Source organism: Crinia signifera, chromosome 4, assembly GCF_055691185.1.
Source record: "Crinia signifera chromosome 4, ASM5569118v1, whole genome shotgun sequence".
In the NCBI taxonomy this organism is placed as follows: Eukaryota; Metazoa; Chordata; class Amphibia; order Anura; family Myobatrachidae; genus Crinia; species Crinia signifera.
The window spans coordinates 160,395,612-160,412,694 of NC_139220.1; the positions used below are offsets into that span (position 1 = coordinate 160,395,612).

Consider the following 17,083-nt stretch of genomic DNA (forward strand, 5'->3'; position numbering starts at 1 on the left):
GCAGTACGGATGGTGTAATGGTTAGCATTACTGCCTCACAGTGTTGAGGTCATGGGTTCGATTCCCGCCATGGCCCTAACTGTGCAGAGTTTGTATATTCTACCCATGCTTGCGTGGGTTTACTCCAGGTACTCCGGTTTCCTCCCACAATCCAAAAATATACTGGTAGGTTAATTGCCTCCCAACAAAAATTAACCCTAGAATGTCTGTGTGTGCAGTTCCTGCCCCAGTAAGCTCAACTGGGGCAGGAACTGATTCCAACTGCGGAATCTGTATGCGCTATATAAGAAACTGTTAATAAATAAATAACAGACACCAAAAAAAACATGAAAAACTCATGCTGACTGATTGCTTATGTTGACCTTTTCACTGTCGACCTAATTACTGTCAAGCCTATGACCCATACCCATTGGTCATTATTTGGCCAGATCTGTGAGAAAAACTGCGTAGCTCTTTGAAAAATGACTGCATGGTGCAAGCCCTCTTCCCTAAACCATGCCTTATTTCTCAGCACTGACACTCATGGAAAGTACTGACCACACCATCGGCTTTCTGAGCGACTCTGTGGCTTCACAGAAATTACTCCAAAAAAATTGCTGATGCAGCCATTTGAGTGCTCAGTAGATTCCATTCATCAGAGAGGAGAGGACCCACAGCGGAGGCTGCACGCAGGTGCTCTCCTCAAGTAGAATGCCTCTGCTTCCAAACAATAGAAAACAGACAAAAACGATTGTCATTGTCTGAATGACTATTGTTTGTTTTCCAGCATTTAGGAACAAATGATTGTCATTTACTTTGGTCCATTACCAAATTTTTGTTCTCACCAGACCGATTGAACAGGTAAATTTTTAGGTTTGTACCAAGCTTTAGATTTGGGTGAGTTATTTTGTTTCTGTGCAGGGTAAATACTGGCTGCTTTATTTTTACATTGCAATTAGATTTCAGTTTGAACACAACTTGAACAAATGTAAAGGTTCCCATTCACTAGTCCGATATGGGCCGATTTCACCCGATCCCGACGGATTGGCCCAAATCAGATGTGTTTGACGTGCCCCCCCCCCCCCCCCCCCCAGACCTGCTGCCCGTCCGACCTCTGACTCTTCCCCTCTCCTGGTGGCAGGGAGCGGGGTTGCATGTGATATATTACATGACCGCATGTGATTTATTCAAAGGAAATTGGATAGATATTCACCCTATTCAATGTTCACTGTTCGCCGAAAGCGAACAGTGAATGCCGGCCAGTTCTCCGTTTCATGCTTACTGGTGTATTTAAATGGACTTTCCACTGGGATTCGCCGAGAGTGTATTCAATGCTCAAATGGAGAACTGCTTTCTCCATTGATTCTCCGTTTTACATTTGTCATCTTTTTTTAGGTGAACTGGAATGTGATCCTTTTTTTTTTTTTTTTTTTTTTTTTAAAGCTTTTTCGTGTCAAAAAATCAGATTTGTTTTTCTTTGAAGGGGCATGCTATTTTTATTGATGCGCTTGCAGCACATGAATATATTTTTATTTTTTTAAACTATTTATTTTTTACACATTCGCCAGCCGGGAGCCGCTTATTAATATTAATTTATTCACTTCACTCTGGTCCCGGCTTGTTACGTGCGGGACCAGAGGAGCGGCTCCCTAACCCTGCCCCTCCCGGGGCAAGCAAGGAGGCTTACATCTCCCTGCCTGCCTCCGTCCCCCGACTCCCTGCGGTGGTTAAAATTCGCCAGCAGGGGCAGCGAATGCTGCAGCCCTCCTGAACCCTGCGAATGTGCAGCGTATCCTAAACAGGATTCGCTGCACATGGAAAAATATATAATTGAATACTCCCCAATAACTAAGGTACTGCGCTCAACTATTTGTTATCCTAAAAAATCTGGACAGATATTGTATTTTGAAGAATACTGTATTGGGACAAAGTGTGACCTACTATTGAGTATACAGTATGCAAAAATAATATTGTTCATCTCCATGATTAATGTACATAGACCCACTGGATTTCAATTTCATTTGCATGTTCTATGTGCCCTTAGGTTCTAAAAGTCTCCATTAGTGAAAAAAAAAATCCCAGAGCTACATACTGGATGTACATATGTTAAGGGGTAATTAGCCATTAATTTTATATACTTATGGGATTTTTCTCCAAAAAAAATGTATATCCATTCTAATTTTGGATAAAGTTCTAATAGCCTTTGATGTAGTGTTACCTGATATAGCAGGTTCTCTGGATGATCCCAGTTGCCCAGTACAACCTACCATTGGAATGTTCCAAAAAAAGGCACTGCATTTGAAACAGGCACACAGGTGCAGGCATGTTGAGGTCTTCAACGAGGGCCCCTACAGTTTAGGATAATGCCACAGTGAAACAATGTGGTATAACCTTTTAATCATTATAACCTATCATCACATATAAGGGAATAAAGGATGGTGTGCTACATGTTGAATAACCCTGCTATAGAGTTTACATGGTGTTATCATTAAGAGCTAATTATTAAGTAAACCATTTTATTTCCTTATTGACATCCTTTCATACCTGACCCCGTGACACCTTTCTGTATGCCAATAAGTGACTTGGGTTGTGATTTATCCTGCCAGTCATACTGAATCCACTCACTAACTGCATACACAATGGTTATTGGTTTTCCTGTATAGTAACCAGAAAATGTTATAATCTGTGTAATATCATAAGTAGGGTACATTCTGAACACCGAGATGCTGGCAGTATCAGAAGAGCCAGTGCATTAACGGAAACAGCAAGACAGTCTACCTACCAGAATAGCAGGTCTCCAAGGAAGCTATTCCGTGACACTTTGCCCTAAATTCTGGGTTTCCAGCTTGTGTACTATTCAACCATAGTAATAGATAGATAGGGCAGTAAGGCTGAGAAGCTGGCTAGAAAACCTGTAGACACCTAGCAAGTATGCCACAAACATAGGCTGCTGCCAATGGCTGTGTATTGAATAGAGCATGTTCTTTACATAACAGAGGAGCTTAAAGAAAATGTCAGTTATTCAGATGATCTATAGATTAGTAGATTTCCTCTATCAATCTAGCCATCTAATTTATGTCATTGAACTTGTGGTGCATTTAAGAAGTTATCTGAAGTGGCACAAAGGATTCCTCCGAACTGCAAAATATATCCATATGTGTCTCAGAAGTGGTAATTGGGATATACTAATGCTCAGCATAACACTAGAGGGGTGAATACATGAATAATCTGCACATTTTATTCCAAAGCGTTCTGTTTGGATCTGCGAGTTATACATATTAGCTGTGATATCAGGTAGCCACAAAGTACAGGAATATAGAAAGGCTTGTAGCACTGGTGGTTGTATATTTCCAAGGCCCCTCTTCTGCTACATGAAGCACACAGGTTGTGGTATAAGGAGTAGGAGCTGGAGCAGGTCTGTATGGACCAGTTGTAAACAAAAACTTTTGTTTGACATGAAACTAGTGGGTAAAAGTGAAAAAAGTAGAAATGCAGCTAATCATGCAAATCCTACATGGTTGAGAATGTTACGTATAGCACAAATATATGCCGGAGAGTCATTGTATTTGTGCGTACTTTTCCAGTGGTTACATAATCTGACGTGTAATTGCATGTTTGTGTATTACAGCTCTTCTATTGACAATAGAACTGGAATAAAAGTAGCCATCAAGAAGCTGTACCGTCCTTTTCAGTCTGAGCTCTTTGCAAAACGAGCATATAGGGAGCTGAGGCTTCTGAAGCATATGCAACATGAGAATGTAAGTATCTAATTAGCAGATCCTGCTTTAGATTCTTGTGCCATGTGGAATTATACACTGACTACAACAATAAAGTGTTACTGAGCTTTTTCCTGTATGAGAGTAATTATTTTCAGTGGTGAACTCTTAAAGCTCCTGTTAACCTGCTCAGATAAATTCCTGTTTTGCCCAAGATGTCGCCTTCGTAACCACTGGAACATGGCTACATACTGGTATTTGAAAACTGGTCACTCATGGGCTGATTATAACAATTGGCTTTTGTTAAGCTGGCCATACACCTAAAGATTTATTGTCAGATCTGGCTGGTTGGAACAAAAACCTGGTCATGGATGACAGCAAATGACAGTTGACCATTTTCTTTGAAATGTTGGAAAACTTCAGATACTACCATTTTTTTCCCCCAACCAGACAGATTTGACAATCAATCAGTAGATGTATGGCCAGTTTAAGGAGAGACTGAATCACTTTACAAATTGACTATATACATAGGTCGCCAACCTAGAACAGGGCTAGCCAAACCGGTCCTCGAGATCTACCAACAGTCTAGCAGCCATCTATTGGATACAGATTGTCACCTGTAGTGCACCTCACACTTTGCACTTTGGACACTGGACACTTTATGGACGCACCAGCACTTTACCATTAAGGACTTCTCCCTAGCAAGCCATCTGCGGTGGTGTATGTATGTGTCTATAGATATGGTACTTGTTTCCTAGCACGGCGCCCATCGCATACCATAAGCCATACAATGGTATGCGATGCGATTGGCACCTGATGGTATACAATTTAAAATTGTATACCATTGTATGCCATATACAATGCGAGGTTCGATTTTTTAGCGCGTATTTTACCCCAAAACAGTCCCCGAGGACTCAGTTGTCAAAACTAAAGGGGTCCCCGAGGACGCGCTGTGCAGATTCTGTACCTGTGACTGAGACGCCGGCGTGAGCCGCGGCGAGCTAATCACTGCGGCGGCCGCCGGGACCCAATCATTGTACAGTGGCCGCCTGGCAGCCAATCACTGTACATTTTACAGGTTGCTGCGCACCCTAAAGCCGCGTGCCCTGCAATTTGAGAGTCATATTGAGTCATATTGAGAGTCATAACGTCCTAACATATCGTAATGTGAATTGGTACTACTATGTGACCACACCACTTCCCCCCCCCCCCCCCCCCCAAAAAAAATGCCCTAAATTTTTAGGTTTATATAGTTTCTAGTGTATACTGTATGTATCTTTATGCGAGTGGGCCAATTGATACTCCCCCCCCCCCCCCCCCCCCGACCCACATGTGCCATGCTGGGGAGAAGGGGAGAGGAGGCTTTATTCTGTTGGGACCCAGAAAAGGTCAGGTAGGACCCCAATTTTTAGAAGTGAAGGGTCCCCGGGACCCACTTTTTTGGGTGGTTTTCGCGAACACTGGTATAAGCACCCTAATGGGTGCTTACAATGTTAAATGCACCCCCACTATGAACGTCAACCCGAAGCGTGGCGAGCGCAGCGAGGGGCGGCGGTACGCATCCTCCGACCTTTTCATACCCCCACCATCCACATCGGTGTGGAGTTGATTTTAGATAGTGTGGCAAGCGCAGAGAGCCACCGAGCCCGCTTTGGGCTCGGTGGATCGCTGCGCTCGCCACACTATATAAAATCAACTCCACGCCGACATGGATAGTGGGGGCATGAAAAGGTCGGAGGATGCGTACCGCCATCCCTCGCGGGCTCGCTACGCTCGCCAAGCTTCGGGTTCATGTTCATAGTGGGGGTGCATTTAATATTGTAAGCACCCATTAGGGTGCTTATACAACTTAAAATCGTATTTGGGGGACATTTAACATTGAATAAACCCATTAGGGGGCTTATACATTTTAAAATCGCATCGCAGACAGGCAAATGGCATGCGATGCGATGAAAAAAATGCCATACGACTGAATATCGTGGGCGCCGTGCTAGGAAACAAGTACCATAGATATATATAAGTGTTGGGTAAACTCCGGCACTCCGAATACACAGGTAACCTGCCTGGTGCCTTCCTCTAGGGCTGCCTGTCGGCAAAGGGAGCAATGTGTATAGCACAGGGGGTCGGCAACACTCGGGACTTGCAGCAAAAGAACTACTCTGGAGACCTTCTCTGGTTCAACGTTTCAACGGCAGCATTGCTATGCTATTCTTGATAAAAACACTGCAGGCGTTGAAACGTTGAACCAGAGAACATCTCCAGAGTAGTTATTTTGTCGCAAGTCCTGAGTGCCGCAGACCCCCTGTGCTATATAATATAATTCTAAAATGATTTTCACTCGTTTTAATGATAATGAAATGCCTTGGCTCCTTGTTAAAGTTTAAGGACATTTTTTTTTTTTTTTTTTTTTGTGAAATGTTTTTTTATATTTTTACATAGTGTTACCATGGTAACAATGACACCACATAAGACAGCATAATGACTGAATTCTGTAGCATCCTGCAACCTTGAAATAGAATCTAGTACAAAGAGTATGATCTGCACAGAAGCACTATTCCTTCTCTGCATTTGTTTTTCTTTTTTTATCTAGGAGCAACAATGCACTTTTTTTAATGAGTTTTACCATTGTCTTAAGTTCTACAAAAAAGGTCTACAATAGTATTAGTACTGGTCTTTTTATAGAAAGCAACTTTATGCTTTTCGTACTTCACTAACCCTACCCCCCCCCCCCCCCCAAAAAAAAAGAGCAGCTGTATCGTGCAGCATGATTTGACAGACCTGTAAGTTCATCCACTCAAATGGGGAATGTTACTGTATTAAACCATGAAGATAAACACTAATCCAATGCACTGGATCAAAACTGTTCATGTACATAAATCATAAAGATGAGCAGTAAAGTTAGCTTTGGCAGGCAGGTTTAACTTTATTTAACATTCAATTCTGCATTCAGGGCCTCATACATGTTTGTAGCCTGCAAAGCTTTGACTTAAAAAAAAATGATATATATATTTGGGGTACGGAGTTTCTTGTCATTCCCCGAAATAGAGGGCAGTCGCTACCAGAGCCATTACAAACTCCTTCACAATTGTGTACATGCAGTCTATAACAATAAGGAGGAACATTGACTGCTAGACTAGCCCTATAGCTTTACTGGCTCCACGTTTCTGTACATACATGATCGCAGCTGATGGTATATGCATGCCGTGAAAATGGCCATGACATGCCTGTGTTTCAGCTGCCCCTTCCTGTTGTACCCCTTTCAGACCACAATCTCAACTTAGATTATTGCTGGGTCGTTACATCACCAACCCTGGTCGAGGTGCGTGGTGAAAGGGCAATCCCGGTTTGAGTAACCCGGGATTTCGACCCAGGGTTGAACACAACTGTGACTCTGAGGTGCAGTGCAAACGAGCAACCCAGGTCCCAGGTCCCATTACGCAATAAGCAGGTCAGATGTGGAGCTTTCAGACTGCAAATGCTGAGACGCTTCTGGGAGGACGTACCTGTGTCCTAATCCCAGGTGTGACACAACATTTTCCGACTGACAGGGGTATTACTTTCACCCCCAACTGTCACTTCCTGTAAGTCACTCTGATGAAATGCTCACTGTGAGCAGAAATACAAATCTGCCAGTAATGAGCATCAGCACTGTGTACAAACCTGAATTAGGCCCTCAATGTGTGATTTGTCCGCTCCCTCTTCCCCATGTTTCTTGCCTCATTTGTGAAGCAAAGGAAGGGATTGATGGAAGCCACACATAAATATAAAAATACATACAGTATGTGTATATAAATGTGAAAATGGTATGTGTAACTCACCTCTTAATAACATATGCTAATTCCCTGTACCATACCGTTTGCAGGTTATCGGGCTGCTGGATGTATTTACACCTGACATGTCGCTAGAGAAGTTCAATGACTTGTAAGTTTCCCCTTATTTAATACCAATAAGTGTTCAATCTGGTTTAGGAAATCCTAGTGACTGAATAGACTGCTGTAGTGGTGGTATGTGCATGTGAATGTGTACAGTATGTTGCAGTGAAACTCTCCCAGATATTTCCTGTAAACCTGATGATGCAATAAGATGTGCTGGACTGTGTTCACGCCTCTCTCCGATGTGTTACTATTGGCTATTAAATGACAACATTTGCAATCCTTTCTGGTTACATACTTAACATATTTTCAGTTAGGCCTACAGTGATCCTCCTTTGCAGAAGCAAGTTGTGACAGGGTTTAAGATCTACTGAGACACTGGAGACTGGTAAATAGCCCTGTCTTTTCCAACTTCTATTGCATTACACACCCTTTTTTTTTTTAAATGACTGTGATTTCTATGTGTTTTACACAAAAGAGGCGTTAGTTTGGTGGCAAGAATTATCATTTCTTGCTATTATACGTCCTGAAACAAACAACAGAAAAGCTATTAAAATAAAATTCATACTTCTCAGGATTCTTTGTATTTTTTAAAAGAACCTACGGTATATTGTTTCTATACAGCCCATTCCTGCCCTGCAGTGCTGCTACATTAGTATATTATGAAGTTGACACCCCATGTTCTAACATCTAGGACATCCTGAAAGACTACCCTTAATTTGACTAAAATAATCTAATATCACTTTTTTAGTCTAATAAATGCTACCAGTTGTGATATAACTAAGTATTAACCTTGTCCAATAGCCATTTTGTTTGTTTACACTATTAACCTATCGGCACAAGGCATAATTGCTAAAAGCTAAGATATAAATGTCACCAAAAGTGCGCAAATGTCAGGCTAGTCATTGCTTCTATAGTAGATCACTCATTACTATACTTTTTTTTTTACTATTTCATCTCTAAAAACACAGTACAGTAGTCAAATACGAGATTGCACAGCACTCTGCCAAAACCATATGTACTATGTTTTACTTATTGAGTTTATTATGTCTGTGTTCAATGGGAATAATGGTGTGCCTATAATAATAATAATAATAATAATAATAATGAATGGTTTGAGTCCCTTAGATTTTTTTGGTACTTGTTTCCTAGAACGGCCACAATCGGGGGTAATCGTGTACCTTAACTTAAGGTACACGATTACCCCCGATGGATAATTTTGCCGGCAAAGGCAAAATCGGGTCCATCGCGTCGGTTGGGTGCATTAGCATGGCACGCGACGCGACCGACGTCACCCCACGATTGACGCCAACCTGAAGCGTAGCGAGCCGGCGAGGGGCGGCGGTACGCATCCTCCGTCCTTTTCATGCCCCTACTATCCATGTCAGCGTGGAGTTGAGGATATAAAGTGTGGCGAGCGCAGCGAGCCCGAAGCGTGGCGAGCGGACGCGTATACCTGTGAAGTTATACTCGTCCCCTCGCGGGGCTCGCCGCGCTTCGGGCTCACTGCGCTCGCCACACTTTATATTCTCAACTCCACGCCGACGTGGATAGTAAGGGTATGAAAAGGTCGGAGGATGCGTACCGTGGGCTCGCCACGCTTCGGGTTGGCGTCAATCGTGAGGTGCCGTTGAGGGGGTTAAAATTGGGGTCTGGGGAGACTTTTACATTGAATCCAATGTAAAATAGGGTCCCAGGGACCTTATTCACATTTCAATCAATGTAAAAATCGGGACCATCGCGTCGGTCGCATCGCATGTGATTTGGTCGCATGCGATGCGATCGATGCGACCGACCCGATCAACATCGGTGTGGCCATTCTAGGAAACAAGTACCGAATTATTATTATTTTTTTTGATCTGCCTTATTCCTTTACATTTATACACAGTTTATTAAGATTAATAATACATTCATATCATTGTTTAATGGTCAGTAGGTGAACATAGACAAATATAATGTACAGTTTGTCATGAGCACAAATAATATTTTCATTTAGACTATTAGGTTTATAATGTTGTAAATCGCCACACTTTTGACTGTTTATGACTGGTATTTACAAGGGCAGTGATTTTACTAGTTTGGGGCTTGCTGGTAAAAACATTGCCATTTTAAATACTGGGCATAAACACGCTCATTGGTGTTGGGTTTTTACCCATAAATATACCACTCAGGGACAGAGGTTGTTAAAAAAGAATTTATATTCACCAGATTTGCAATATTGACCAAATTCTGGCTTTTTAACTGATCATTTATTATTTTTTAGAGTAATTTATAATGTGTTTAAGTGGTTTATGTATGTCTTGGTAATACATTTATTTTTGTATAAGTGCTCTCTATTGTAATTATCTTTGTGGTTGTTATAAAAGGGATGTTACAATGGATCAGAAGGTGATGCACTAAAGCTGTTCATATTTGATGTGTGTAAGATTAGACTAATAAAAGCTATTCAGGAAAAGTGAGGGTACTTGTGTATTATCACGGCGCCCACTAAGCAAATTGCTTAGTGGGCGATTCTGCGTAAAAAAAATCGCATTGCATCGAATGCGGTTTTTGCATGTGATGCCACTTTCCTATGTAATTTATTCACTGCTCTTTTTTTACTCCAGGGCGGTGCATCGCACAGCAAAATGGCATGCGATCACATGAGATTTGATAGGGTGCGATGCCATTTACTCTACTATACAGTTATGAGATTGAAGCACCCCCCACTATCCACGCCACCCCTATGCTTGGCGGAACACGTTCTGACCTTTTCACACCTCCACTATCCACGTCGGCATGGAGTTCATGTTATATAGTGTAGCGAGCCACCGAGCCTGAAGCGTGGCGAGGGGACGCAAAATACATGTAACGTAATCCACGTCCCCTCGCGGGGCTCGTCACGCTTCGGGGTCGGTGGCTCGCTGCTCTTGCCACACTATATAAAATCCACTCCACGCCGACGTGGATAGTGGGGGTATGTAAATTTCGGGAGGACGCGTTCCTCCACCGCTCGCGGGGCTCGCTGTGCTTGCCATGCTTTGGGGTGGTGTGGATAGTGGGGGGGGGGGGGGGGTGCCTCAATCTCACTGCATCACATATAAGTGTATAGTAAAGTAAATGGCATCGCACCCTATAAAATCGCATGCGATTTTGTGGTGCGATCACATCGCACCGCCAGGGCAAAAAAAGAGCAGTGAATAAATAATAGGTGCCATATGTATGCTAATTGGGCGCCGTGATAATACACAAATACCAAAGTGGGAGTTAAGGGGATATTCAATTTCCTGCCGCCATTCCTCATGGGGGAACTAACAGCGGGGCCCTATTTAATGCTGCTGTCTTTGACAGCATTGAACAGGGGATCTCGGCAGAACAAGCCCGACTTCACAAACAGCCGGGGCCATTCTGCCGGGAATTGATGAGCTCCCGGCCGCAGCTCGCCGATTCCCGGTCGCTTCTTGCAGCCATGGCCCCTCCTCATCGCTCAGCTGGCGGGACATTGAATCCCGCCTGCGAAATGAGCGTCAATCGGGCCGAGAATACCCCCGATAACACCCTGTGATTTTTATGAAACGCAGTACAAGCTGCATCATTCATTCTTAAAATTATTTTTCCATGTTATTGACATAGGGCCTAATTCAGACTTGATTGTAGGGCATATTTGTCCTTAAAATGCATGCAGTCAGAATCTAGTCAGGCAATAGCGATGCGAGGGACCGCATCGCTCACGGGCAATGTTCCCTCTAATTTTACGAAGGCTGTGTGCGGCAAAGGATTTTGGCTGTGCAACTTTGGAAGGAAATTAACATTTTTGTGCGTCACTTATATATAACTGGAAAATTACATTCAGCATTTGTGTTAACTTTACTTCAAAATGATATTAAACATTTAAACATTCAAAACACAGCACACAATGTAGTTAATGGGTGAAACACACATTAATTGAGTCCACAACTGCAAAAAGGGACCACAGCTGCTTTGTGCGCTCTGTTGTAATGTCTGTGCGCACGCTCGTCGAGTTGTGTGCGCGCGCACGTGCGCACAGCTTAGAGGGAACACTGCTCACGGGACGATGTGTGCTTATTTTCTAAGCAATCTAGTCAGATTGCTTAGAAATAGCCCTAAAATCGCCCCGGGCCTTTAGATTTAAATGGGATGTGTTTAAACTGAAATCTAAATTGCAGTGTAAAAATAAAGCAGCCAGTATTTACCCTGCACAGAATTAAAATAATTCCCAAATCAAACATTCTCTGCACATGTAACCTCTGCCCCACATGCAATGCACATGGGTTTGCCCATTTTGAAAACAAATTTGTCCTGCGGTCAGGTCTGAATTAGGCCCATATTGCCCTATTTAGATCGCTATCCAGTAGGAGCATATTAGTGGTAACTTTAATGGTCAACCTAAAGATGCTCATACATTTGGTAAGATGTTGGCCTTTTTCATCTGATTTTCATGCATTTGGCTGAGAAATCAGATAGAAAGCTACAAAATTGTGGTCCTGTGCACATCAGATTGGAGCCGGAGATCATGGCCCTTATTCTGGTTAACTCACAAAGGCAAATTCCTTCTCCAATGGACAAAACCATGTGCACTGCAGGGATGCAGATGTAACATGTGCATAGAGATTTAGATTTGGGTGAGTTATTTTGTTTCTGTGCAGGGAAAATACTGACTGCTTTATTTTTACACTGCCATATAAATCCCACTTTGTAGTAGAACCCCACCCAAACCTAATTCTCTCAATTTGCATCTGCCCCACCTGCACTGCACATGGGGCCTTATTCTAGTTCACTCTTTCTGACAAAATCCTTCTTAGATGGAAAACCACGTGCACTGCAGGTGGGGCAGATGTTACTTGTGCAGATATAATTAGATTTGGGTGGGGTTTTACTTCAAAGTGAGATCTATATTGCAGTGTAAAAATAAAGCAGCCAGTATTTACCCTGCACAGAAACAATATAACTCACCCAAATCTAATTCTCCATCTAAGAAGGATTTTGTTTGTAAGAGAAAGAAATAAGGCCCATAGTTTTGTCCATTTGAGAACGAATATGCCTTTGTGAGAGAACCAGAATAAGGGCCCATAAGTGTTGCTCCCAAGATTTCTTGAATTTTGTGCCCTTGCTATGTTTGCATACAATACATCGTATGCAAAAGAACCACATACAGTGGATCGGATGTGATCCTGCTGCAGGGTGGTTCAAGGGGATTGATTATCCCCTCTGAGAAGTTGTACAAGTGTATGGGCACCTTAAGCCTAGGTAAAGGGAAATTAAATATTCCATTCACTATAGATTTATGTATCTTTTGCCTTGGAGAGGAGAATAAAACAGCCTCCTGCTGAGAAACCAATAATAATGCACAAAAGGAGGGGGATGGAGGTTCAGGGTACATGTGCAGCTGTGGGCATTATTTTCATTACTGATCATTAACCATCAAATTATTAAAGAGGTTATTAAGTCTTTTTTCCCAGTTCTTCATGCCTTGTATGTTTGCCTCCATTTTCCTCTGTACCAATTGTGAGGTTACATTAAAAAGATGTCCTTCAGCCTTATTAAGGTGCAGTTGTTCTTGCTGTCGCTACCTTTTGATTGTGATTATATGCTGATATGGGCGTAGGGATGCCCACTGCTATCACATTTCCATCCAACAGCGTATAATTGCTGAAACATCGGTCATGTCATAGAGTCTTCAGTGCTTCTGTAGATGCGCAATCTGAGCTGTTCTCCTGAGATGCAGAGGTCTCTCCTGTGGCAAGTACGATTGCAACGAAAAACAATTTTAGACACCCCTGCATTTGACCGATCACTCCGTTACGACCTCCAAACATTGTCTTCCATCACTTACTTTGTGATCGTAATTCACTCGCTGCACATGCGCACTGTGACTCGGATGCATGTGCAGTAAAATAACATTAATCAATATATGCACAATCTGACATTGTGTCCGCGCCTGAATGAGCTTCTTTGTGTCTTTGTTATTTACACATGCCAGTTTACCTTATGGAAGACTGCCAGTATTCACCCTTATAATTCACCCTAATCCTACTGCGTGAATGGAATAATTCTCACATTTTATATTGTGCGCTCAGTGGTTAGTGATCTCAAAAAATCTTTTTAAAATTTTGTTTAATTCTTTGATTCGCTAAAATTGCTGGTACTTGTGTATTAGCAGGGCACCCAATTAGCATACGTCCGCTAGCATAGGGAAATTGCATCAAATGGGCTGTTTTAGTGCCATGCGATGCAATTTTCCTATGTAATTTATTTATTGCTCTCTTGGCCCCGGTGGATCACATCGCACCTCCCGCAAAATCGCATGTCATCGCATGCGTGCGATTTTATAGGGTGCAATGCCATTACATTAGCTATACACTTCTATGACATTCAATGAGGTTTTAGGCACCCCCCACTATCCACGCCACCCCGAAGAGTGGCGAGCAGCGGCGGAACGCGTCCTCCCGACCTTTTCATACCCCCACTATCCACGTCGGTGTGGAGATGATTTTGTATAGTGTGGCGAGCGCAGCGAGGGGACGCGGAATACATGTAAAGTAATTTGTGGGGCTCGATGCCCTCGCCACACTATATAAAATCAACTCCACGCCGACTAGGTAGGGGGGTATAAAAAGGTTGGGAGGACGCGTTCTGCCGCCCCTCGCGGGGCTCGCCACTCTTCGAGGTGGTGTGGATAGTGGGGAGGTGCCTAAAACCTCATTGCATGTCATACAAGTGTATAGCTAATGTAATGGCATCGCACCCTATAAAATTGCATGCGATTTTGCGGGAGGTGCGATGCGATTCGCCGGGGGCCAAGAGAGCAGTGAATAAATTACATAGGAAAATCGCATCACATGGCACTAAAATGGCCCATGCGATGCGATTTTCTTACACAGAATCGCCCACTAAGTAATTTGCTTAGTGGGTGCCCTGCTAATACACAAATACCAAATTGCATGTCAGTTTGAAATTCTGAAAGATGATGCTTGTGTGATCAGCAGATGTGTGCAGCACTATATAAAACTGATTAAATCTGAATTGCATTATACTGTATAAATGTATGTATACATATCTGAATGTGTAAAGGCCGACTCCCATATTGTGGTATATAATCCATTTATGCTTGCTGTGCAGGCTAGTATTGTTTTTTTTTTATTATCAGTTATTCTCTGTAAAATACTGTGGAATGTGTGCACTATATAAATATTTAGTCTTTTATGATCATTCCCTGCCCCAGTGAAGCTTCTCTATTTCTCCTGCTACATAAACAGACCTCTACACACAATTTCTTCGTCCGAAGCCATTTAAGTTGGCAGTATTGTTTTGATTGTGAGGGAGACCATACAAACTCAACAAAGATAGAGGCCTGGTTTGAATCAAAGCTGCAAGGCAGTGTTAATCTTTGTACCTTTTGTGCTACTCCATATTCTTCTAAAAGAGCCTGACTGCAATGTCTCTCAATATGATTACAAAGTGGTGTGCATGCGTGTGTGTGTGTGTGTATGGAGAATCTCCCTTCTAAATATCTCCATCCTTTTTATAAAGCCCTCGGACACTTAGTAGGGTTTGCTGATATTAGCGACCACCTTGTATTTTTGATTAATTTGTCTTTTTAAACAGGAAACATTGTTGTCTTATTGAGTCTGAGTGCCACTGAAAAGCTATTTCTTTTTCAGTTATTTGGTTATGCCATTCATGGGCACTGACTTGGGCAAGATAATGAAGCATGAGAAACTATCTGAAGATCGAATACAATTTCTTGTATATCAGATTTTGAGAGGCTTAAAGGTTAGTAGTTTTAAGATATGTTTTGTCTGAAACGACATAAGAAAAATAAGCATTTTCCAAAATATGAATAAAATGTACACATTTTGATTGTCCTGGCTTCTTCACATATATAATGCAGCGGTTCTGGCTTCCAGTGAATGACTTGATTTGCTTTTCCTGTTCTATAGCTCGATTTTGTAGTTACAGTTGCAAGAATATATAGGTGATTACTCATTGACCTTGACAAGTGTCCTCACATAGAAAATGCATGTAGACATACGCTTGGGGGGGTTGTCAAAAGAGCAATCAGTGCCATAATGCTGCCATACGCATCCAATCAACAAGCACCTACAGAATCCGGCTCCTACTTCCATGTCTGTGTTTTGTTGTTGTTGTTTTTTTTACTAGCATTTAAAAATGTTTTGTAAAAACATGATTCTCAGCTCCATTGTCATCAGTAACCTGAGTTTTGGGATTTATGTGTCACATCTCCTTCATAGGTTCCATATCCTCACTGCGTAAGCGGATATATGAATTTGTTGTCGTAAGACCACTTTTGAGAAAAACTAGTGAACCTAGTTGAATGTCTTAATATCATCCATGCCAACATGGTAAATGGTGCCGTAATCTACCCTTAATCTGTTCATTACAGAGTCTCTATTCACTTGGCTTGCAAGTAAATGAGACAGTCTATTTAAAACTATGGTTGAAAAATGTAAGTGTCTATACACCTGCAACCCAAATGTTTGCAAGTGCAATTGTAAATTAGCATAATTAAACACCAGTTAGATAAGATAGTGTCTAAAGTTATGCACCTCCTAATTATTGTGTAACTTATTAAAAATGTTGATGATTAAGAAGAAAGAGGTTGAAAACCTCATTCTTTTCATTTTGTTTAAAACCAGCTCACACATATGAATACAAATACAGTATGTGTATGTAGGCGCTTCTAATATGTGCCAGTGCTTGAAGTTTGAATTGAAAATCGATACTTATGTGTTACTAATGTATTAACTCAACCGTTGTTTGGAACATTATCTTGCCAGACTGTATACACTGTATTGAATTGGTGGAAGATTTGTCATTGCATTCTAAGATCATAATATACAAAAACCACCAACACGCAAAGATTGTCTGAAATTACCTGGATTTTTTGCTTATCCAGAAGCAGCTGCCAAACGAACATGATAGAAGCACAGTAATAAGTGTTGTGTTCATCGAAACTACTCCAAAGTGTTGTGCCCTGTCAATTTCCTGTTACTGGAGAGTCATGGGACCCCCAAGGGTAGGAGCACATGTGGCATACAGGGTTCTGCCCTTTGTAAGGAGTCCTGTTTAATCCATTTCAATTTAGACGACGACTTCTAGGACTAGTTCACATTCCCTAGTATTATGCTGGATGCAGTCATAGAAGTCTCATTGGCTTTCATACTATTTTTGTTCTTCTTACATGGGGTCCAGATGCACTAAGCTTCAACAGGAATAAAATGGAGAGTGATATACAGACAGCCAATCAGCTCCTAATTGCCATGTCACAAGCTGTGTTTGAAAAATGTCAGGCAGGAGCTTAGTGCATTTGGCCCATAGTCCTCTGTAGACTGCTGGACTTCAAACCAGATTGATCAAGAATATCAATATAACCATTCTAACTATGGGCCAGATGTATCAAGCTTCAAAAAGTGATAAAGTGGAGAGTGATCAACTAGCCAATCCGCTTCCACCTGTCCTTTTTCAAACCTACCCTATAACATGACAGGTAGGAGC

At 42.0% G+C, this 17,083-nt stretch overlaps 1 protein-coding gene across 2 annotated transcripts in view; it reads left to right on the plus strand.

Annotated features, from left to right (window-relative positions):
* MAPK12 (mitogen-activated protein kinase 12) overlaps window positions 1-17,083 on the plus strand; it is a 118,858-nt gene that overhangs the window by 11,705 nt on the left and 90,070 nt on the right. For both annotated transcript variants that reach the window (XM_083182869.1, XM_083182870.1), the window contains exons 2-4: window positions 3,608-3,737; window positions 7,558-7,616; window positions 15,229-15,340. In XM_083182869.1, the coding sequence (XP_083038995.1) occupies window positions 3,608-3,737; window positions 7,558-7,616; window positions 15,229-15,340 (301 nt within the window). The remainder of the gene's footprint in view (window positions 1-3,607; window positions 3,738-7,557; window positions 7,617-15,228; window positions 15,341-17,083) is intronic.